Here is a 26,047-nt window from a genome sequence, read left to right on the forward strand (position 1 = left end):
CGTATTTACGACGTTCAACATTTCATCACGGATAAGTGCCCGCAGTTCTGTACGTGGAACATAGTCGTGCGATGGTGACTCAGCGTTTGCGCTCGTCGGAGGAATGTCCAGTTTGCCAGGTATTTTACGACGAGTAACATTAAAGGAGGCTTCAGCCAGTATGGTTGGTGTAGAAGGGCGAGTTAAGGTTTCAGATTTGTCTCCCCGGGGCTGCTTGCTCATACAAAGAGGACATAACCACTGAGCTAGGGCCGCTGTATCTATGTGTTCCATATCATCGCCACTCATATTGAGACACAGAGAGTGAAAATAATCTTTGCATTTTGTACACTTTACATAGCTGTTGTCTTTTATTTCGAGATTGCATGCCGTACACGATTTCATTATCACAGTTTATGTATCGGTAGTGCGAGAACAAAACTGGTGTTGTGTGAGCGAGACGGCAATTATGGCTGCTGACGTCTCACAAGAAAGCGGTGAGGTGAGGGGGCACCCCGCTCGCTGCTATGGTCCGCGAACTGTCACTTCACAATAACGATTGATTTTAAATGATGTCCGTTAGACACGAGATTCACTTTTACTGCACTATGATTAGATACCGTTTTTAAATAACACGTTATTATAACTTTAGCGGAGAGCACGACATACGTCTGCTTCCTACGAAGTTCTCGGACGAAAAAAACTTATCTGTTAACTATTCCTGCACTGTGTAATAACATTTGCTAACCAATAATTTAAATAAGCGTGTCTTAAATGCTCGAATAGGCAGTGTTTTTATTTCATCTGGCAATTTATTAAAAATTCGTACTGCCATTGGATAGCAGTTGTCACTTTGCAAGGATGTGAGCATTACAGGCAGTGTCAGTTTGTTTGGATAGCGTCCACGATAATTTGTATTTACTTCACTATTGCTTCTGAAAAGGTAGGGGTGCATCTTTACAAAACAGCTCATTTCAAAGATATAGATGCAGGGTAATGTTAAGAGCCTTAATTTTTCAAAATAAGGTTTACAACTTGTCCTAATGGATAGCTTACAAATGGAGCGTATGCATTGCTTTTGAGCAATAAAAGCTCTGTCTGAGTCTACTGAATTGCCCCATAATATAATGCCATATCGAAGCATAGAAGCCACATATCCATGATATGCTAATAAAGCAGTTTTTTCATCTGTAATGTTCACTAGGCGCCACAATGCGTATGCAAACTTATTAATCTTATTACACAGCGTATGTATGTGTGGCTTCCATGTGCACCTACTATCTAGGGTTATCCCCAAGAAGACTACTTCATTACTTTCGTCAATGTTTTGTCCATTATGCTGTATTGATAGTTTACAAGTTTTATTATTTCTCTGATTATGAAACTGAATATATTTGGTTTTTTTAATATTAACTTTCAAATTATTATTCTTCATCCAGTTGATTACGTCGTTAATTGTATTGTTAATGTCGTTATTATATTCTGTCAATGAGTCATATGTATTTGGAATCACCACCGATACATCGTCAGCAAATAATGTACAAAAATGTTGCGTGGATTTTGGGAGGTCATTAATATACAATAGGAATAACAATGGGCCAAGGATACTACCCTGCGCTACGCCAGTGATCTTATTTTGTGTATATGATCTATATGTCCTTTCATTTAAATATTTATCTAGATTTCTAATCTCTACGTATTGTAATCTTTCGCTTAGGTAAGTTTTTAGCCAATTGTAGATTTTACCTCTAAGGCCATATTTTTCACACTTAGCTAAGAGGAGTTCATGCGATACGTAATCGAATGCCTTACTCATGTCGAAAAAAATTGCCGTAACTTCTTTTGATTTGTCTACATGGCTCATGATTTTGTCGATAACTTTAAAGGTAGCCAGAGCTGTTGATTTGCCTTTTTGAAAGCCATTTTGATTTTTATTTAAAATGCTTAGTTTGTTTATAAAGGTTGTCAACCTGGCAAACATGGCCTTTTCTATAACTTTTGATAATATAGGTACTAAAGCAATTGGCCTATAATTATCTAATGTGTCAGTGTTTCCAGATTTGTGTATAGGCTTTATAATGGTTGTTTTTAATTTTTCAGGGAAAATGCCCTGTGTAAAAGACAGGTTAATTAAGTAACTCAATACTGGCGCAATTACAGTTTTAGTAGCCTTGAGAACTTTTGTAGGGATCTCATCATATCCTACAGAGTTTTTGTTTTTGAGATTCGCAATTATTTTAGTTATTTCATCACTGTCAGTGGGAAATAGAAAAATTGTATCATTCACATACTGGACGTGGTTGTGGGTATTATTTAGCACATTTGTCGTGCTATCCCTATCGCCTAATATTGCAAAATAATCATTAAAAAGGTTCGCTATGTCATTTGGTTCGTATATATTTTTGCCGTCATGTGTAATTTTTTTTATATAATTTAATTTCAAATTACTAGAATTTTTTATTAGAGTCCAAGATGCTTTACATTTATTTGTACATGTCCCTATATATTTTTTATTACAGTTTTTTTGCGAGTTATTTATACATTTTTTTAATATGGTTGTATATTTTTTATATTTGATTTTGGCGTTGATATGTCTATTTTTATAATATGTAAATCTTAGTAATCGCTTTGTTTTACATTACAACCGTATACCTTTCGTTATCCACTGGCTTTTTTTTCGTTTTAGAGCTATTTTTACTCTTTTTATTGGAACGCATAATTTATAAAATAATGTAAGGATATCATGGAAAGCATTAAATGCCCTATCCAAATCTACCTCATTATAAACCTCAGACCAGGATAAACTTTGCAGGCATTGCTTAAGTCTAATCATGTTTTTTGGGCTGAGATCTCGTTTATTAATAAAGTAATATTTTGCACTATTGGATTTGCTATCTATTGGGATTTCCAACGATTGAGCTGTATTGTGATCCGACAGTCCAAGATGGTGCACTTTGCTGTTAGCTTCAAATATATTGCTGATTATCAAGTCAATACAGGAAAGTTGCCTAGTAGGTTCCTTTATATGTGACATGTAACCATAGTTCTGAAGCAACCCTAAAAAATCCCTACAAATTGAAGTGTCTTTTAATGTGTTAATATTAAAGTCTCCTGTTATAATGATTTTCTTCTTAATTTTAGTTTTAAGTTTACTAAAAAGTTTACCTAACTTGTGAAGGAAACCGTTTAAGATAGTTCTTGTATTTTCAGGAACCCTGTATATACATATGACTAGACATTTATGTTCAGGGATCTCAATTCCACAACATTCAAAATATTTTTCTTCGGACATCTCTTTTATATAAGGTAGTTTTCTATAATCTAGTCCTTGCTTGCATAAGATACATACTCCGCCGCGTTTCTTATTTTTGCGAGAGTAAGATTCAGCAAGCTCATAGTTTGACAGGTCCAAGTTACTTTCATTACCCAATCTTAAAAAAGTTTCGGAAAGGCAAATGTCTACTTCATTGTACGTCCTAGATAATTCGTCCAATGCAACTAGAAAAATATCCCGTTTACCAAGTATTCCTGCTATATTCTGATGAAGCAAGACTAATTTGTGATCAATATTATCGAAAAAACTGCTTATTATCCAAATTAGATTTGCGCGAGGGAATAATATTTTCCTTTAAAGGACTGGTATTTATATTTTTTTCACTGTAGTTTAAGTCATTTAAAATATTTGTTTTTTGGTTTTTACAAGAAAAATAGTCTGTTATTTTAGTACAAACTAGCCTTTTATTTGGTGTTTGTTTTGATGCGATAAAAGTAGTGATATTTTGTCTAGTTAAGCAGTAGCGACTTCGTGCACTTGATAGGTTTTTAATAAATTCATTGTCATACCGCATATAGTCAATTTCAATATTTATTTTAGTACAAATGATATCCAGTAATGAAGTGCCTTGAAATTGGTTATAGTTAATATTTATGAATTTACAGTTTGTATAATTTTTGACAGTCATTTCTAAATCATAATTTAACTTTGATACATTTAGATTGGGTTTATTGTATACACTTAATAAAAATATCCTATTATCCTTATAATAATAAAGTACATTACATAGTTCGGTCATTAAGTTATACGGGTTTTTGTCAGTAGTACCTACAGACAACACAATAATGTCATTTTTATCAAGTTCAAGTAGATCATAATTTTTCAATATTTGTGAAGTAGGAGCATGCGGTTTAATATAGCTCCGCACATCATAAATGTCGTTCCATCTACAACGCCTACTATTTACAATTTTCGGACCTATTTTCCATTTAAACTTGATACGTCCCACGTTATGGAAATCCTTTTGAAAGGCCTTTGTCCAGCAGTGGACGTCATATGGCTGAAACGAACGAACGAATCCCAAGAATTCCTGAGAAAAAGAGTCTTGGCTAACACACAGGGAGATGGCTAGGTTCGTTCTATGGAACCCTAAAACAGATGTTAAAGTGACTTAAGTACCTTAATGAAAAAGGGCTACTATAAAGTCGATGATTATTTAAAAGATAAAAATGTTTGGGATGCGTAACTGCCAAGCTTGCATAAATATTTATAACTATGTATTTTGAAAACCTGTAAACATTTTAAAAAGAGGCTGACAATAGTGTCTGAGTTTCTTGCGCTGCTTCTTCTCAGCACTGGCCCATTTATTGTCCTGAAGCAGTGGTAGGGTTAATACTGGGACGTGTAAAAGTGCTTTTTTAAAGCCTACTTACAGAAATAAATGAGTTTTACTGAGTTTTAGATGTTAGAGTGACTTACCTCTGATCTGCAAGGCTTCAGGGAGATGGCTAGGTTCGTTCTATGGAACCCTAAAACAGATGTTAGAGTGACTTACCTCTGATCTGCAAGGCTTCAGGGAGATGGCTAGGTTTGTTCTATGGAACCCTAAAACAGATGTTAGAGTGACTTACCTCTGATCTGCAAGGCTTCAGGGAGATGGCTAGGTTTGTTCTATGGAACCCTAAAACAGATGTTAGAGTGACTTACCTCTGATCTGCAAGGCTTCAGGGAGATGGCTAGGTTTGTTCTATGGAACCCTAAAACAGATGTTAGAGTGACTTACCTCTGATCTGCAAGGCTTCAGGGAGATGGCTAGGTTTGTTCTATGGAACCCTAAAACAGATGTTAGAGTGACTTACCTCTGATCTGCAAGGCTTCAGGGAGATGGCTAGGTTTGTTCTATGGAACCCTAAAACAGATGTTAGAGTGACTTACCTCTGATCTGCAAGGCTTCAGGGAGATGGCTAGGTTTGTTCTATGGAACCCTAAAACAGATGTTAGAGTGACTTACCTCTGATCTGCAAGGCTTCAGGGAGATGGCTAGGTTTGTTCTATGGAACCCTAAAACAGATGTTAGAGTGACTTACCTCTGATCTGCAAGGCTTCAGGGAGATGGCTAGGTTTGTTCTATGGAACCCTAAAACAGATGTTAGAGTGACTTACCTCTGATCTGCAAGGCTTCAGCGGACTTGAGCAGACTGGGCAGCTCCTCCTGCGTGACGTTCACTTCGCCCTTGTACATGAAGTCCACTAGTGCCTGCATCTCGCTGAACCTGCGACAATAATCAGTTTCATTAGAATAGAATAGAGATATCTTTGTTGACATTATTATCATTATTATAGCTTTACATTCCATATTTAAAGAATTTTATTTAATTAATCCGTATTTATCTTGTTTGTGGCCCCACTTGGGTAAAACCTCCTCCATTATTTTCCACCTTTCCCTATAATTTTGTTGGTTTTTAGGGTTCCGTAGCCAAATGGCAAAAAACGGAACCCTTATAGATTCGTCATGTCTGTCTGTCCGTCCGTCCGTCCGTCTGTCCGTCCGTATGTCACAGCCATTTTTTCCGAAACTATAAGAGCTATACTGTTGAAATTTGGTAAGTAGATGTATTCTGTGAACCGCATTAAGATTTTGATGCAAAAATAAAAAAATAATAATAAATATTGGGGGCTCCCCATACTTAGAACTGAAACACAAAATTTTTTTTTTCGTCAAACACATACGTGTGGGGGTATCTATGGATAGGTCTTCAAAAATGATATCGAGGTTTCTAAAATACTTTTTTTCTAAACCGAATAGTTTGCGTGACAGACGCTTCCAAAGTGGAAAAAAGTTGGTCCCCCCCCTTTAACTTCTAAAATAAGAAAATGAAAGATCTAAAAAAACATATGATGTACATTACTATAAAAACTACCAACGAAAATTGTTTTGAACGAGATCTAGTAAGTAGTTTTTTTTAATACCTCGTAAATCGTAAACCGCTTATTACCGCGTAATCTTTCATACTAATAACTTAAATAAAAAATAACAATTTTAATTTCATAAATCAATGGTACGGAACCCTCGGTGCGCGAGTCCGACTCGCACTTGGCCGGTTTTTAATTGATGGAGGTGGTCTACTTCCTCTGCGGTGACCAGATGTATTGGGAGAGTTTTTATTGTGTAAGATTTAGTTTTCGTTTACTGTAGTTGTAGAGTTAAATTTCCGTTTCCGAGGTCTTCAAACGAACCCAAAAACTTTATTAATATAGAAAAACATTTATAACAGCAGGTTAGGACAAAGAAAGGTACCTATACTGTTCCAACATCTATATTATCTCATATCTCTCATGAGCACAATAGGTGTTCAGAGAAGTTCTGACGTAAAAATCACCTGTATGTGGGCAGCACATGATCAGTTGCTTAAATCCTTAAAGGCTTTTATCCAGCAGTAGACGTCTTGTATATACCTTCTTCATATTACGTACCTGAAAACGCAGCGTGGGACATCCACCCACAAGGTGCACCAAGTTGTGGAAATCCTTAGGGGAGGTATTTTTCTAGTAGTAGTAGGGCATAGAACCGGTTCCTGGCCGCCATAGAAAGAACCGGGTTTTTATGTTTTGGAACCAGTAGATGTCACGGTAGATGTAAGGCAAAATCCCCCCTTATGGAGAGAAACAAAAATACACGGCCCCTAGTCCCCGGCGGCCCCACTATCCCGGGCCACGGCAGCGGTCACGGTAACGGTATTTTTATTTTTTATTTTGAGGGAGGCCTTTGTCCATCAGTGGACGTCTTTCGGCTGAAACGAACAAAGATGTCACGTGGCCGGGCTACAGTGACGTCACCTCATGTCTCGCATGAGCTCGATGGGGTGGTCGCACGGGTTGTGCAGCAGTAGCCGCGACTCGCACGCTAGTGTAGGGTGATTGCTATAGTAATTAGCCTATACATAGTTATTGGCATATTGGATTGTTAATAAGAGACAAAAATATTTACTACATTGGACTGCGTATTTCTCAGAAAAAACATTTGTCTCTTTTCCTCTCTTAATAACTTCCATTAGGCTTGTGTTTTTTCATTTTAGGCAAGTTGGCCAATGTGCCATGTTGGCCAATGTGCCAAGATATGAAGAGATTAAGTATTATGCATACCGGCACAGCCAATAACTATGTATTGGCTAATTACTATAGCGATCACCCTAGTTAGTACAGTGACGTAACCTCATGTCTCGCATCAGCACGATGGGGTGGTCGCACGGGTTGTGCAGCAGCAGCCGCTCGAGGTAGGCCGAGCATGCCGACAGCACGAGCTTGTGGCAGCGCAGTTGCCGCGACTCGCATGCTAATGTGACATCGGCAAACTGTTCCGTCAGCAACAGCCGGGGAAACACCGCCTGGAATCAAATAAACATGTATTACTCGAGCAGTAAAGTTTGGTAAGTGGTTCACCACAGCACATTTATTATATGCTACTTTAAGAGCGCTTTAATATTTCAGAAGCGCGACAGCAGCGCGGCAGCGGCGTTTTTATAATGTGAAGGCATGCATCCGTTGTCACATAGTATGAAAATATCGGCAGCGCGTCTGTCGCGTTGATAAAGTCGCCAATGTGAAAGCGCTCTTAGCATCAACGACCGGCGATTTAGTCGTTTTTTAAAACACATTTCACACGGTTTACTTAAAAACGCTTAACGAGGTGGTTTAGTTGCCAGTTGGCGCCACTGTCTTAGCCACAAGCAAGTGACAGGGCCTTACTCACCAGTGGCGCCAACTGATAACCCTCATTCATAAAATATAACAGCTATCTTAATTAATTCTTAAGCTAGGTTGCACCATCTTACTACAACTTTAACAAACATCTAAAATCTGTCAAACTACAAATAAAAAACAGCCCATAACATTTTAGTTACAGTTAAAGTTAGATGGTACAACTCGGCCTTAAAATGCAAATTATATTCACCTGTAAGTTTGTATGGTAAGAGTTCCACCGAACGCAGAACTGTTGTGGTGCCGCCGCCATCTTTGTTTCCCGTTCAATTGGACAACATAATAATTACTTATATTTTATCTTTGGCCGTTGACATTAGTCTATAAATTGCACTTGGTATAAACGTCCATGAAAATTATCACAGTTTTTTAAGCTTTATTTTTAAGTACAAACAATACTTTTTAAGTAGAAACTATTTAGACTAGATTGTATAGTTTTAATACTGGGACTGATTGATTTTTTTGTTTATATACCTGTAAAGAAATAAAAGAATGTGTTAATAAATATTTCTTTTAAAGAATTTTTATAGAAACACTGGAGCGAAATACGGGAACAGTACCCTACTATGCAATTGACGTTTCGTTCTAAGTTTTTTTGTACGTAACTGCAACCCAATCAAGTTAACTGCACACCTGGCAGCCGTGACGTCACAACAACGCTCTGTTACCGACAGGGCGAACGCTGGGAGGTGTGCGGGCAAGGGAATCGCATTCAAGCGAGGTGCGCACTTAGCTTGATTGGGTTAAAATGGTTACTTCGCTCTGAGAAGCGACTGCGAAATTGAATCTGCCACAACTGTAACTATAAACTAGGGTTAGGAGTGATTAAACAGACATGTACTTCTCAACAAACAGGCGAAAAGACGCTGAAAGAATTTATATAAAAAGTTTGGATCCCTCACCCAAGAAATTGATAACACGACAATATTAAGTAGCAATACTATTTTGTGAACCTTGAGAAGGAAAACCATGTGGGTTTTAAAAACTTATGTAAGAAAGAAATAAAGTTTTCCACATTTTCACCAACTTTTTGAAACTTTCTGCTGTCACTGTCAGCTGTCATGACATTTTTTTAATTTACTGTCAGGTAAACACACCCACAGATAATGAATAAATGTTGCAAGAACCTGAACTTATTTTCCCACATTAAATCGAAAAAAGTTGAGCAACCGAACGAATGCTCTTTTTCGACTCAATAAAAAATAAACCACTGGTCTCTCATGCTTGACATAATCAAATTGACTATCAATTTATTCGGCTCTCGATTCTTAGACTATATTTATAGGCTACCATGTTTTTACAGGGTTTTTTTTAAATCACTTGCTGTGCTATGTAAACAAATTAAAAATTCTTTTATTAATATTTTTTTTACTATCTTTTATTCGAACATTGAGTTTCGTTCGACTATAATCAAGGGCGTGGATGAGCCACCTAATTAATCGATGCTACACCACAGTCTGTCGCAGTGGCGGCGTAGCATGGGTTGGTACCCGGGGCGGTCACCCCCCCCCCCCCCGTCACAAGTCCTATGTGGCACCCCCTGGTACCCCCCAGCACTTTGGGGTTACCTACCGATTCGAAGATTGAAAGACAATCACACCCCCCCGTATGTAGACCGCAGATTTGCCATGCAGATATGCCAGTGAGTACTAATCTGCGCGACTTGTGTCACCCCCTGATGCTTGGCACCCGGGGCGGACCGCCCCCACCGCCCCCCCCTTACGCCGCTACTGGTCTGTCGCAGCGTGGGGTATCTACGGTGGAGGTCTAATCAATCGGTTGGCCACAACACAACATAGTATTTTTATAAGTATTTTGTGGATGGCCTGTCTCAAAATCAAAATTATCTTTATTTGTTTAGACTAATTAAATTAGTACTTACAAATCGTCAAATGCTCTCAAGGAGCCTATACATGTCTCATTCTTTTTTGCCATACCAGTCTAGCCTAGTCTTGTTAAGTTATTCTCTCGGCTCCATTCGTGTGTAGTTTGTTTGGCTGTTCTAAAATTATTGTCCCTCGGGAACTATAGGTAATTTATGAAAATAGACACAAAATCAGTATCAGAGATTAATCAGAGCAGCTGGAAATATAGTTAACGTTCATAATAGTAGGGGAGAGGAGGGCAAAACTATCATACTGTAGTACTTAGTATGTCGGCATAAATGTAAAATTGTAGTTTCGCAAAATCCAAACCACTATTTTTCGTTGGCAGTCCGGAAAAGCTGGCGTTATTGATCTAAATGTTCTAAAAGTTGAACACACCTTCACATAGAATATGCAGTGAGAAACTTTGAGAAGGTAGCCACAAAATACAATTGTAGAGTAGGCTTGCATCCTACACTAAGTGCATTGGATTATTCCAATCATACTTACAAGTAGGTACTAAGTACACGTAGAAATCTTGGATGCCAGATTACGATACAATGCAATCCTGGTGGAGGTATAGGATTTGCAGCAGAAGTTTCATGCAACTCAAGACAGTTTTACAAGGTTTAAGTACAGCTATAGCCTTATCATTGTTAAATTTTATGACTTTGTTCTTTTGTCTTTTTTCATCATTGCTCAATCAAAATTAGGCAGAAAGTGACAAAACATTAATTGAAAAAAATTATTTTATAAACTTTTTGGTGAGCATGTGCCTATCAGAGCAAACCTACTCTTTCTTCAGTTATTGTGGTAGAACATAATTGACCAACTTTCCGTCGCGGGGGAGCGAGACGGTCGTATGTCGGAAAATTCCCCCGCGTTAAAAGTTACAAACAAAAAGGCGCTTGAACATAAAAATCAATAGCGCCGTCGTAAAACAGGGCTCGATAGACCCTAGAGGCACACTAGATTTTCGTTGATATTTTGACGTTATGTAGAAATGCTAATGGACAAGTTATCTGGGTTTTTTTTATTAGTAAAATAAGTTCTACAGTTAGTTGAACCCACTAATTTAGCTATTAATAATGATAAAATAGCTGTGTATTTTGATTTACGAATTCGATGATGCAATAGAAAATTCAAACAGCTTTCTAGAGGCTGACAAAGGTGATTGAGTTTCTTCCGCCACTTCTCTCTAAGCACCAGCCCATATGTTGACCCGAAGTAGTGGTAAGACAAGCTATATTAGGACGTGTAATAGTCTAATAGTGGGTTTTAAAAGCCTATTTACAGAAAATAAATGACTTTTATACCAAAAGCTCGTCGATGCGACAACGTCCATCGGGTCAGCTAATTGCAAAACAAAAAATAAATGATAATGTAGATTTTGATCACATTTCCACACTATTTACTACAACTAAAGAGTCTACTAGTCAAGAAAGATAATATGATTCATACAGTTTTATATTCGTATCTTTTTCAGACCCTTTCCCAGACAGGGGACAAACTCCACCTGAGTGTGGGTGGAGGGTGAATGACATAGCCTCAGCCATAGCAACCGAATCGGTCCACAATTGGCGGAACATTATCTGACGAGGGTGCAGGAACTGAAACGTTTTCATTGACACTGGGTGTTTTGTTGACAGTTATTTATTTTTACCTGACTGCGCCAGAAAGAGGGTTATGTTTTTGTACTGCTGGGGTCTTATTAGACTATGACAAACAAGAAGCAAATTGATTATTTACCTATACATACTAAAAGTTAATGAACTCCTAGCCCCCACAAACCTATATAATTTTTTTATTTATTTTTGTTGTGAAAGCGCTTTCTACGTCTAAGAGTTGGGGCGCTCAATAAAATTATCAAAGATAGTTTTGTTTCCTTCTTTACGAGCGAGTAAAAAGACAAACTCAGCTCAATGACAATCAAATAATTACGGAGCTTAAAGTTTAACTTGCATCAAGTTTAAGACAAAGAATTGAATGCAGAAAAGTTTTGTTTTGTGAATCTGTTTTGCAACGTCGTCTCTGCAATTCGATACTGAAACGCGAGCGAATATTATATTAGCATAAAATGTCACCTCAGGAAACCAACATAGATTAAAGTATGCAACTGTGCCGTTTGGGCCTACCCGTATTCACAAACGATGCTTGCTAAGTGAAGCAGCAAATCGACCCACAACGTTGAATAGAGCTCTGTGATTGGTTCGTGTGTCACCCTGTGCGTCCACGCGCATTGTGAGACCTCATAGTACCTAATGTTTGTGAATACGGGCGTAAGTCTAATTTATTTATGGATTCAGTGTTTTCTAGTACTGTCTACGTCCCATTGAATGATCGATACGCTTTGGGTGGGCTGAATTAGTTATCGGAACGAAAGAGTATGTGTTTTGGTTGAATTTTATGAATGTTTTGCTGACCAGTAAGTTTACCTACTTGGGGAAGTTGAGAAAAAACGTCATACGTTAAAAAAATCACGTGAACCCAAAATTGTAAGCAGTACATGTCCAGTTACTTTATCGTATGTTGAGTTCCAATTTAGATTAGTTACTTATAAGCTTGAATCTGTTTTAATGTAGATTCATCTAAAATTGTACAGAAGTAGTTGTGGGAGGTTTGATCACAAAATTAAATTCATCAAAGAACAGGAAAGCGCTGGACGCATGCCACTACCAACCGGGTAACATGGAAAGCATTGGGGGAGGCCTATGTGGACGTCCTATGGCTGAGATGATGATGATGATGATCAAAGAATTAGATGAAGATAGAGGGGTTCAGATAGTACGTCCTGTATACGAAATACACAAATTACATAACATTAACTATGACTTCGCTTCAAACTACAGCAGACAAATAGGCAGACGATCACCTGGCCAGTGATTATTATAGTCGTAAAATTGTATAGCTTTCGTGACGAGTTGCAGAGGTCGTTTCGACTGACTCAGCCTTTGTTAATTTTACAGATAAGCACAGGAAGTTCTAGATATTTTGTTCTTTATGGGCATATTAGTGTGATAAACGTTCAGTGATATTTTCAAACAAAGTCGGGACAAGGTTACTTAAATAAATTCAGATGCAGTTCCAGACAGATTTATTAGTATCTGACAGTTGTAGAGGCTGGAGATACACGTAGATAGATTATTGACCTAGAAACTTAACTAGACCAATAAAGTTTGTCTTGTTCTCGACTGATAGTCTGGGTTTTGAATCGAAATCAATATTGAATAAATGTATTGTTTATTTTTACATAAAACAAACAAAGGTGATGCAAATCCCAATCCACACATTAAAAAGTATAATTTTTAAGACTAAAACTTTCGTACTATCAAGAAAACTAATCTAATCAAGCGGGTCTATGACCATCTACGGTGTTGATAAGAACTAAATCCACCTTATTTCTTCTTATCTACAACGTAGATGGTCGTAGCTTTTTTAAACACCAGCTAGACTAAAAGCATATCAGGTTATTTGCAATATTAACAGTATGAAGATTCGTTAGCGATAGAACTATTAAACCCAATTACAAAATATGAACATGTTCAAAGAGTCAGACTAAAGGATACTGAGATTCGTTCAAATATTAGCATCATCCAGAATCTACGCTTGAGTTTGAGTTGAACGATGTTTCATGCATGATAAACCTAAAATGATTATTTTCTGCTTTAAGACTATCATAAAACTCATTTTAATGTTGCAAGAAAGCTTTTAAAAAAGCACTTTTACAAGTCCCAGTATTGACCCTACCACTGTTTGTGGACAATAAATGGGCCAGTGCTAGTGCTTCAAAAACGAAACATCAGGGATATCTTTTGCGTACGCCTCAATCAAAACAAACTGTCACCAGCAACTACTGACAAGACATATTTCCCAACCTAACAGACAAAATGAAAAGTCACGCCAATCGATACCATACCGTCACCGTAATTGGTCTGAAACGTCCAAAAGGGAGATATCTGTGCGATAAAAAAACGAGCCGAGGTCTGGAGGGCTGCGTTCAACGACCCTAGGGGGACTCCCGAAATAACCCGCGCGGGGGTCTCTGCTCGAGACTCGTATAAATAAACTGGAGATTTGAGGCCAACGATCATTCGTGGAAGCTTGAGTCTGTGTCTTAAATTGACAATCCGTTTTGCGGAATGTTCAGATGAAATTTGACGTTAATTGTTTTAATGTTTACAGGAATCGTAACTGTCAGGTAGAAGAAGATAAATAGGAGGTATCATATTTAGGATTTCGATCGCTTTTTGGCGTTCAGTCAAAATAAATCTTTTGCTTTTCTCAGTAGAATTCAACAATATTTTTAAATCTATTGGGTTCACTAGCTTCTTAAGACTTTAAGCTCTAAAGAACTAGACATAACAGAAAATCAATTGTTGGAACTCGTGAGCCACGCGTCCAACGCAACAAACAGAAAGCCTTTGGTTTTGTACAATATTGGCAAAACTTCCAAAAAGAATTTCACAATATTGAATGAGTGACGAGTGTCCCCACGTTTTTATGATTAGATTAGCATCCTGATAATGTTATCGTACTTCTAACAAACCACAGCTTTGACGTATTCATTTAGATTATGAATGTCACCGACAAGTTTAATAAAACTGCGAAATGACACGTGAAGTAAACAAAGGTCAACGAACTGTTACATTTGGTTAATTAATTTAACAATGCCAGGTCGTTAATGAAATCAACATAATCAAGCAAATTGACCATTTAACTGTCAATGTTGTGTTTGTGACTGACGAAGACGATGTCACTGTTTACCACTCCTACACTAATTAACCTCAGGTTGTATGAAAATAAATCTAAAAGCAATACAAGGAAATCATTCAAGTTACGATCGATAGTGGTCTTAGTACAAGTCCCACCTCTTTTTTCCAGCACTGCAAGTCCTGTATAGCCAGGATCTACAGCATGGCCTCCAAAAGAATGGCTAACAGTCAATAGAGACACAAAAAGTTATAGATTTACAGAATTTGACTAAACTGAAACGAAGAAAGCTGACCTCGTCAAAAACGGCGACGGAACTACCGATCCTAGACCTAGAAGTATTACGACGGTTAAGAATCAATACCATCTATCTCAAGTTTTGGCGGTTTTCACTTTTTAATGCCAATAGATTTAAAGTCCAATTTGGCACAGGTTGTTCACACTCCTATCTCAATATTCACAGTATTTCAAAAGTTATTTGCTATAGAAATACCACCTATGTTAAGAGCACGAAAAATTTTCTGCCAATATTGTCTATCTCTCCTCAAAGAATTATAGAAAGGTGGTAAAAAGTTACTTTATTCAGTGTTTTTGACTTTCATTGTGCAGTAGACGTGTTTCATTATATTTTTAGCGTATGAGAACTTGATAATGGTAAGTTGAAAATCAGAAATACATGAGATAAAGTTGACAAAATGTTCACAACTTTAACTAATAGTACTCCTTATTCAAAAGGCGGTAGAGCGGAGACAACTCTATTAAGCCAAGCCAGCTCATGAGCTCACTAAGTTAAAGACGGTGTACGGTAGTGTGACCGAGGTTCTGGGTGAGACTGAGAGGTTTTACAGGCATACCTTGGTCACCAAACCTGTTAATATGTAAGCCACAGATCCAAGAGCTGAGCTAACTCGACACTATACCGAAGATATACCGGATATCAGCCTATACGAGATTAGAATGACTCTCAAACAGCTTAAGAACAACAAGGCACCAGGTGATGACGGAATAACCTCGGAACATCTGAACGCGATTGGAACACCGATACTGATGATCCTTCAGAGGCTTTTAATTTCGTCTTACCCGAGGGAATAGCGCCAGAGGCATAGAACAGAACCATGGTGGTGCTTTTCTTCAAGAAGGGACATAACACCTTACTGAAGAATTACAGACCCATCTCCCTACTGCGCCATGTCTACAAGCTGTTTTCAAGAGTCATCACGAATCGTCTCACGCGTAGGTTTGATGACTTTAAGCCTCCCAAGCACAAGCCAATTTTCGCAAAGACCACATCCATACGCTGTGGCAGGTTTTACAGAAGACCGAGGAGTATAAGTTGAACTTTGCTTGGCGTTCGTGGACTTCGATTCGATCGAGACTTGGGCATTGCTGTAGTCTCTCCAGTGGTGCCGTATCGACTATGGGTACATCGAGGTGCTTGTACAAAATGCTTCCAAACTCCAGAATTGGAAAGGATTCTGCATAAATATAAATTAATGGCGAGTAGGTACATCACTCACCTTCGGTTTGCCGAAAATAATATGGTCATTCGCTGGAAGACCTCTACACAATGTTTAAAGACCTTAATCGAGTTTCCCAACAGGTAGGTCTTCGGATGAAAATGTTGTTAACGTAAAACACAATTTTGACTAAGATTTTGATATGCCTTATGCCACAGCCATAACTGCGTCAAAATACCAACATCTGCAAGAACTTAAACTAGTTCTACCAGCAGAATGCCATGACTTTTATGATTCTTTGCCTCATTTGTAAAATACAAATTAATGTAAGGTATAAAACAACCTCATAATCAATAACATGATATTATCATGTTATTGATTAATAAGCTACTTGATTTTTTACTAGTTATTTTTGTCCAATAGCACCTATCTAGTAGATAAATATATTTTTTTTAACTCTTTTGAACCAATACCATCTAACTCAGGTTATCTTGGTATATGGCAATATTACGACAATCTAAGTTAACATAACATTTTTCAGTATTTATTTACCTTTTTTAGCGATTTTAACATTTCTAGTAACTTATAAGCTGAAGCGAGGAAACGTTTTTTTTATCTCCTGTAAAGTTGACTTTTTTGAGATAGATGGTATTGATTCTTAACCGTCGATTAGTAGGTTTAAGGAACAGACCAGTAGTTAGGAAGCTTCAAATGATTATGATCTTTCAGGACATAAACATTTTATTTCATTAGAAAAGAATCTACGGTCACTCGACGTTATGCCGACTTGTAGGACCGTAGGTATTTGACGATCTTTTGGGTTGAATTAGGTTTCTAAGAGAATAATAGCCTGATTAGGAACAACTGATTACCAACAACGGCAAATTTGACGCCATATAAATAATATCCACAGAGTTACACGAGATTAAAACAATAGAGATGTGATGTCATTGAACGTCTTTGCCTAATTGATATCTACGGCTCAAGAACAATGCAATACGTAACGTATTATTGTGAGGAGGATCCGCTATTTTGAAGGTCGCATTACCAGTGACTTCGGATATGACGAGATTCCGAATTGATTGGGTTTTAATGATGGACTTATTGGGATAGAATTTTGAGGACCCTGATTTTCCGGATTAAACAATACGAATACAAACTAACGTCTATCTCGCACAGTCGGGATTTAAATCAGGCTTTGCCTCAGCTGGAAACGAAACAGACATTATAGCAGAAGAACAGAGAAGCAAGAAAAATATTTTTCACGTGTTTGTGCCACGAACAAACTTATCGTCCCAATACGATATGTCAATAGACACCTAAATGTGACACCTTTGAATTAAGCACACAAATATTATGCCAAGGTGTTCAATAACGTCTATTTAAAAACTTCCGAGTACTAAACAATACAGTCCGGGTCCAAGAATCATGAGAGTGAGCTCAAGGTCTTCGAAAAACGATAACAAGAGTAATTCGCATTGGTTGATTGTTGAATCACGAATTTTTAATGGTTAATGTTATGCATCGAAACGAAAATAGAGACTTTAAAAAAGAGAGAAAATACTGGCATGCTAGAAACAAAATGTTGAAGAGATAAGAGAAAATATGGGCCTCTAGATTGGGACTGAGGTACTTGAAAATATATCTTATCAGATTTTTTACACGGAGCTGTAAACAGGTTCGGCTACATGACCGATAAAGGAAAAAATCCTGAATAGTGTAATTATTAAAGCTACGACTCACCGGAAAATGTTGGAACAACACTGCAGGAAACACAACCCATAATACTCCCTTGCCAAGTACCTCACGGCTACGGGAGCAAAATGGTTTTACATGAGCTTATAGCCAACATTTGGCCGCTCCGAAAATAGTAACAGGCCCCACTAATGTTATAAACATTCAGCGCGCCTGACTCACACATGCATGCACTATAAAAATCAATATTTAAACAATTACACCGCGATATCTACGGGAAAAAACGTAGCGATGTTAAAAGGCATGAAATGGTCGCCTCTGAAAAATGTGACTGCAATCACAATATCTAATATGGGAAAACAACTAAAATAGACTTGTACTCACACCGAGACCTCGCGACATCGCATCACGTATGCAATTAGTTAGTGGCGGCTGTTTTTTAACGATGGAAAATCAATAATTTTTAAGAGCACAAAATTGTTCATATTTTTCCAACGGGCCCCGCTTTCCTCTTGTGGTCTCAGTCGCTCGGGCACTTAAAAATGAAAAACCTATTGCAAGAAAACTGTGGAAACGAAAGAGATGCATATACGTCGCCGATTGTAAATAATGACAGGGGCAAATCATAACAAATGAGCGAGACAGTAAATCATGTCGGAGGTCCCAACAAAAACAAACGAATAACGCGAGTTTGGGTGTAAATTGATAAATAAAATATCACTTACCAGTTTCCCGTTTATTTTAATGCACATAACAAGAAATATATTATAAAATAAGTGTTTTTAACATCGCAAATGCATTTTGACGGCACACGCGATCATCCGTCACGCGGACGCCATTTGCAAAAGCGTGCAGGACGATGTTGCTAGCATCGTCTTGTAAAAATCCAACTGAATCTAATATTCGAATAAGAATTTTTTTTTTATGGAATTTGATCAGATTATGACACGTAAAGATCTAGTAATGGCTCGATCTTGTGGTCAGATGTTAATTTAAATACTTTAAAAATATTTATTTTAAATGCATGAATTTGCAAATAAAATGTGTGAAAAATTTGTTAACAGATTTTTTTTATTAAAAAATTTTAAAAGCACATTAAATAATTTACCCCGATTCGAGGGAAATCAACAGCACATGGCAACATTGTTCTGTCCCCTCATTTTTATCGAATTTCCTATTGGAATCAAGTAAGAATTTGAGGACTTTTACAATAGCAATAAAATGTGTAATAATAATAATTTAATTGAAAGGTACCAAATTAACTAAAAACCACCGGATTTATTTAACTGTCGCTCTTGTGGCAACATTTTTCGACTGTCAGTTTCATCACCGTACTTTTCGCGGGAATTTCAACTTTCTTTGCGTTCGTTGTTTAAGTAGAAAGACAACTTTCCCAATATTTTTATAATGTTCAAGATTTATTTAATTTAAATAAAATTTATTTGCAAGGTACAAAAGGCGGACTTGGTGCCATATGGCATTCTTCTCCAGTTAACTAAACAGCGATATCGATTGTAGACTGGAGATTTTTAAAAGTTTATGAACAGGTAATTTATCAAAATTCGTTCATCTTCAGTCGTGATATAAATACTGTAATAATATCTTGTTTCTTTCTTTTACATATTTTAGCTTGAAAAAACCTTTTTTAGGAGATCAAAGAATAAAACTACAGAATAACATTATGGAATTAAATTGTTTATTAAAATAATATTTACAGGATATTTAAAGTTTGATAACGTGTCCTTAAACTATGACTTATGGCAAAACATTATTTTATACTACCCTATGTTTCAATCTGGAACTGTATGCGAGAGATAAAGTCAGTAACCATATTCACTTACAAATGTATGACTTCATATTTCATAGATTATTTCATCAGCACGAAGATCAATATATTTTTTTTTAAGTTGGAAGCTTTTACAAAATGTATTGTTTATAGAAATAGAGTATGAATGAAACGTCGATACAAACTAGGTCTAGTAGTCCTTAAGTGACTAATTGAGTCAGTGCTTGAGGTATATAGTTCCAAAATACTGAACTGTCCAACCCATGACATTGACAGTGGGGCGCCACCGTCATTACCGGATCGCTGGTTCCGATTTTTGCCATGTTGAAAACCATATAGTTGAACGATGGTAGCGCCCCTCTGTCATTGAGTTTGGTGGGACAGTTCAGCGTGGGTCATCTATAGGAGCGGCACGGAAGGAGTGACATTGACATATTAAGACGTGACAGCATACAAATCTGAAGGAAATCTTATGTCTCGCTAACCTCAGGTACTGACTAAATTGAGAGCTACACTAATAGCATTAGGCTTTTGATTGGTTGAATTTAAATAGAAATAGTTTATTCAGTACATAGGCCATAAGTTATAACATTCGGCGAATATTTCTACATACTTTTATTTCTCACATACAATTCGAAAAATACATACATAATGTACAACAGTTTCTATCAACATAACTATGTCATTATATTATTGGAACAAAAAGTATAAATATACATAAATTTCCAACAATAAACCTAAAAAATATATAATTATGTTACGGTCAAAGTGATAAATGTGAAAATTATGAATAATCGCCGGTTATTATGAATAATTACCGCATGATTTGGTAAATGTGATTAATATGAGGTCATTTATGTGTGTATAAAACTAAATAGGCGGCTTAGGGGTGGCCCAAGGGCCACCCCCGCCGCACCTTAACCTATTTTTCACTTTAAATCAAAACATTATGTTATAGGCATCATGGAAAAGTAATATTATGCAAGAAACATTCCAAACCCATTATGCCAAATTATGTTAATATATGATATCAAAACGTTCAAAAGTTTGGCTGTACACGAGCACGTACACAAGATGTTGTTCTCTTTTATGAAATTTGTTAGTACTAAGGTTGAATTATCAAATAATCACTGTTAAATGTGATTAATTTATCACTTTTACCGCGACTGTCGGTAATTATTCATAATAACCGGTTATTATGAATAATTTTCAATTTATCACATTAACCGTAACATATACACAAAAAGAAAAAAACTTAATAAAAATTTTGTATAAACTGTAAGAAATTTCAAAAATAACAGATAAATATAAAAAAAACAAGTTCAAAATAATATAATAACATACGTCGAGTTAGCCCAGCGTTCAATGCAGTTGTAACCACTAGAAACGCACTTAAACTTAAAATATATTTACAAATCTAGCTATAGTCAATTTATACTAAAAATGGAATCTAGAAAAAACTTTATTTTGGAATTAATAAATTATTTCAGTGTTTTTTTTGCAAATCACTTTCATATACAGATATGTGAAGTAACTTTTGATATACATTATGCTATGTTATGTACATATGTAACACGGTAATATGTAGCTTAATCTCTGATGTAAGTGAATATAACATACAGGGTGTTCTTTTTAAGGTGTCAAACTGGTGGTGGTTTTTCTTCTGATTAACGAGTTAATACATAATCTAAAGTTCAGCGATTAGAAAGAAAGAAAGAAAAGTATTTATTCGATGAAAGTAAGATTAAGATAAGTTTTTAAGGTATTTTTAAATTTTTTTGACTGGGGAAAATATTATTATTTTCTACAATAGTGGTTGAATTTTTTACCGTCTCGATATTTTTACAAGTGGTTGTTAAACAAATAAAATACAATAAAGATATAAACAACTTTCACAATGGGTCCCACTCTGAAATCACAAAAACAAATCAGCTGTATAATACGAAAGTTCAATGACAATGACACAGCAGATTTTTTTTCACTGGTTGAAAAGATCACCTGTATTTATATATTTTTTTACATCAAAAACCAATTCTATTTAGTATTTCATTCGTAAAATTACGTATTTGATGTAGTTTCCGACACAACCTTTTAAAAGATAAAACATAACTGGAATGCTAGTGCATTCTTTATGTTTTTAAGTCAATAATGTATTTATGTATTTCATATTTATGTGTATTTTTGCATTTAAAGTCTCAAACATTATTTTTCACTTGAAAACTATAGGTCTATAGTCTGGTCCGCGAGCACGTAGAATTTTGTCCAATGACCCCAAGCTACCCATCCTTATCGCTCGCGCGTAATTATATTGCTGTAGCGCTCGCACACTCACTGCAGGCGCCAGTCGCACAGTCGCGACAGCAATATAATTACGCGCGAGCGATAAGGATGGGTAGCTTGGGGTCATTGGACAAAATTCTGTGCTCACAGACCGGGCTTTAACATATTATAACTCAGTCAGTGCCTGAGGTATGGAAGCGGCACGGGAGAGGTGACATTAAATATGACGTCGTGACAAGTCTGAAGCACATCTGAAGTCTCGCTGACGTTTGACGTCACAAAAACACCCTCCCGTGCCCCTCCCATACCTTATACACTGACTCTGTTAAGCTTTAGACCTGTTTACCAATATCTTAGTGCTTGGAGCAGTCGTTTAAACGTAAGGTCGTGGATTCAAATCCTATTGTCATATAATCGATTAGGTTTTCAAGTAAAAAATCATGATTGACGAAAAAAATCTCATCCAAAATCAAAAGAGAAAAGGAGTCATCCTGAAATTGGAATGGTAATTTAAGAAGTAGGCTTTCATGTATTATTTATTGTGGTATGGTGCAAGACTTCATCAATGGAAACTGGCCTCACGCTGTGGCCAAACATGGAGGTATAATGTATAAAGTCCGGTCGTTGAGCAGATATAATTTCGTACAATGACCCCAAGCTACCCATCCTGTTCGCACACTCACTGCGGCCGCCCATCGCACAGTCGCGACAGCAATATAATTACGCGCGAGCGATAAGGATGGGTAGCTTGGGGTCATTGTACGAAATTCTAACTACTCGGCGACCGCACTTTAGTAATTACTTCATTGTGGCCAAACGGGTTGGAGAGGTACAGTTCGCTAGTAAGCTGAGCTTTGCATTTGTGTGAGTGATCAACAAAAGAAGTCAGACAAAAATCTAGAAAAAAAAAAGCAGAAATGTTTGTAAGGAAAAAGTGAACACAAAAACAAAATATAAGAATTAAAGACGTCAGTACAAGAGGTAAAGTGAGATAGATGCGCCTTAGAGCGATTGACAAAAAGCGATAAAAGAAACTGTCACACCTACACTATAGTTCGTTTCATCCACTCAGACGCGCCCCACCAATGTTTGATCTCGGTCGCGCGGGGTGCGGGGAGTGTGGTCCGAGCAATCCGTAAGGCATTATGTAGTGTGCGTGTGCACTCATGGATAATTTAGCGTGTACCGATAACACTCAAACATTAGCGGAAGAATGGTGGGGCGCGTCTTCGTGGATGAAACGATCCCTATCCATATGCACTCACAGAAACGCAAAGCTACTAAGACTCGCGAACTGTATATTTATTTCTTTTTATTTATAAATGAGAAAAAATGTTTAAGCAGTCCAGAACTACAATCTCTGGTTGAATCTCTTTTTGAGAAAATCAACTTTGTAACCCAAAGTTTTAGGTTAAATTTTGTTTGTGACTATAGAGACTTCAGCGCCACCTAGTGGATTATTTTAGTCATGTTCTATTGTTGAAATACTGAATGTAATTACATACAAAGTTAGGAATAAGAATCTGAATAATAGAGGGCGCCACTTGGAAAGAAAACGGGCAATACCCAATTAAAAAAACAGTCTGTAACATTTTGAAGGAATGAAATATACAAATCGTGAATGATCCTAAGCCATACAATACATACAAACTTCAATTTGAAACATATCTAATATTGCACAATATCACCTCATTACATTGCAAATGTCACGCGTGACAGCTGTCAAACGCAGCCGTCAGCTGTCAAGTGTCGGCCGCCAGAAGTCCCGGCCGACGTACAAATACACAAGCATATAAATAGGAAAGTTTCAAGGAATGGAGTACGCCTCATTTGAGAAGAAAGGAAAAACAATAAATGCTTTGTAGTTAATAAAATAAATAACAATGTCTCCCGTACGATATACGGGCACAGTCAACGGTCATTTTGTTTGAACCAAACAAACGTCAATGTGACAGGTGTCAGGAGTGACGTTTAGACTGTCAGACTGGTGATCAATTGCTGACATAGCTTGCCGTACTCTCGCTGGTCGCCGGATATCCGGCGCATTTTCAGGCCTTTCTTTTCTTTAGCTTTGTTCTCACACACAACCAGTTCGATCTGGATTCCACCGGAATATTCTAGATTTAGAAACCCAGTTAGGGCTTCGTCCTCGCTGTCGTTCTGTCCGTTTGTTTCTACGAATATATTCTGCGGGGGCACTCTAGTATTTATGGCATCTTTTAGAAGTTCTACGATACTTTGCGAGTCTAACTTTGAGCATACGGTGGACAGCGTCACTTCGTAGTATTCTTGCACGCAGGAAACTTTTTGGGGACTCAGTAATATTGGAATCTTTTGTTCCTCGGGCCTACATATCTCAGTCAATCGCAGATCCATGGTCGACCGCTGCAATTTCTCTATTTCTTCAGTCCCTTGGGGGCTTTCTTCGTCACACTTTTCCAGACAATGCCTGCTTGGGTCCCTTGGCATATAAACATCTTCGTAATACTCCTTAACTTCTCCTAGTGTTCCTTGAGCAGAAAACGACGACCTAGGCGTCTCCCCCTTTTCGGAAAAACTGCCTCGCCCAAAGTCGCTCCTTTCCGAAAACGAAGATCTTCCAAAATCTCCCCGTTCAGAAAAACTACCGCGATCAGAGAACGAAAACGATTCTCTATGCTCAGAAAAACTGCCCCTGTTTTCGCTGAACCCTGAACTAATAGAGACTATATTCGAATAAATCGACTGGACATTCTGCTCGCAGTTCGGCGAGACATTCGCCGAGTCATTGCTTAACGAATCATCACTGAATCCTAACGACTTATCGCTGCCTCGCCTCGGGTATTTTAGGTCTTCGCTTAAGAACTTATTGTTGTCATCGGGGGTTTCTTTAGGCGATTCCATTTCTGTATCCTTATCGACTTCTTTAGGAATTTCGACTGGAGGTGGCGGTTCAGATTCCTGGCTGACTTTTCTGCCAATACCTTTCGTTATGGACGGCCTATCATCTAAATCCGACGGTTCAGAAATCACAAACTGCGGGAGCGAATACTTGGTGTTTTCTAGACTATCCATACTGTCTTCTGACGATGACGCCACAAGCGTTATTTCTGACCCTAAACAATCTGTCAAACTAATCTGAGGATGTGTCGACGCGTAGTTTTGGAACTGATGCTGCAAATGGCGGGTCATATCTTGCGAAAACAGCTTCGCGTCAGCATTGTGTGATCCATTCCCGATCTCCTCTTGGATCATGTCGAGGGGAGACCCGGGGTTTGAGATGGGGGAGTTGTTTAGCGACCGGTGCGTCACTAAGTGTACTTGAGGGTGTACCATTGGCAGGAGTTGTGGGTACTGAGATGTGTCCATTTCCACGTTGCTTCGGAGGTCTAGTGGAGTGGCTGAGGCTTGAGGAGTTCCTCTCGTTATGGACCCTGGAAAATAAGGCAATACTCAATATTATGTTGCATATCTTTAAGTTTAGTTACACATTAGTATGTAAGAGCCCTTTTCTACGGGATTTCAATCCAGTTTTCTGGGATCCAGTAATGCAGGAACCAAAACTGGACTGTCGAAATGAATGTTTGAAATTCAAATGTATCGGGTTTTTTGCGGGACGCTGCAAACGGGATGTTCGGGTGAATTATACTAAACTAACTACTAAGAGGAGAGTACCCGGAGTACGAGTGGATACACTATAGTAGTTTTTGTTTACGAGGGTGAACTCAGTGTAGAGAAAGTGAGAGTGAATGAGTGAGTGAGTGAAAGAGACAGAGATAATGAGAGAGTAAAAGAGAAAGAGTGAGAGTGAGTGAAAGTGGAAGAGAGTGAATTCAATTTTTTTCAAATTCAAAGTCAAATTCGTTTATTTCTTTAACTTAGCCTAGTTCAGTTACAAGTTGTTGGAGCTTCCCGTTAAGCAACAGATGTTACTTGTGCTAGGAAGCACCGCTCTTCCATAACAATATTACAGTAGGTAGGCAAATTTAATTTTTAATGCGTTTAGTGTGGATAGAACAAAATAAATAAATAAGTACACTTTATAATATTTTACAAATGAAAAATTTATAAGTGAAAAATTTAAAATTAAAGTTAAATTAATTCAAAAATACTAATTAATACTAGAACCCAGGTCAAAGATATAACGTGCGAGTGTGTAATGTGTGTGTATGTGTTATGTGTGTGTATGTGTAATGTGTGTGTATGTGTAATGTGTGTGTATGTGTTATGTGTAATGTGTGTGAAAGAGTAAAAGAAAGTGGCA

General features: G+C 37.4%; 2 protein-coding genes and 1 long non-coding RNA gene across 3 annotated transcripts in view; 1 reads left to right on the plus strand and 2 right to left on the minus strand.

Annotated features, from left to right (window-relative positions):
* The window catches only part of LOC135085635 (uncharacterized), a 29,962-nt gene extending 11,376 nt beyond the window's left edge, over positions 1-18,586 (minus strand). Inside the window, exons 1-4 of the mRNA XM_063980408.1 lie at positions 18,464-18,586; positions 8,205-8,485; positions 7,466-7,638; positions 5,417-5,526 (exon numbers count right to left, since the gene is read on the minus strand). Of these exons, the coding sequence (XP_063836478.1) occupies positions 5,417-5,526; positions 7,466-7,638; positions 8,205-8,264 (343 nt within the window). The 5' untranslated portion in view covers positions 8,265-8,485; positions 18,464-18,586. The remainder of the gene's footprint in view (positions 1-5,416; positions 5,527-7,465; positions 7,639-8,204; positions 8,486-18,463) is intronic.
* Positions 1-26,047, plus strand: part of LOC135085706 (uncharacterized) — a 463,562-nt gene that overhangs the window by 35,237 nt on the left and 402,278 nt on the right. The window lies entirely within an intron of this gene.
* LOC135085747 (uncharacterized) overlaps positions 19,413-26,047 on the minus strand; it is a 63,028-nt gene continuing 56,393 nt past the window's right edge. The window contains exon 26 of the mRNA XM_063980546.1: positions 19,413-25,217. Coding sequence (XP_063836616.1) covers positions 23,776-25,217 — 1,442 coding nt within the window. The 3' untranslated portion in view covers positions 19,413-23,775. The remainder of the gene's footprint in view (positions 25,218-26,047) is intronic.

The sequence above is a fragment of the Ostrinia nubilalis genome, chromosome 29 (genome assembly GCF_963855985.1).
Source record: "Ostrinia nubilalis chromosome 29, ilOstNubi1.1, whole genome shotgun sequence".
Classification (NCBI taxonomy): domain Eukaryota; kingdom Metazoa; phylum Arthropoda; class Insecta; order Lepidoptera; family Crambidae; genus Ostrinia; species Ostrinia nubilalis.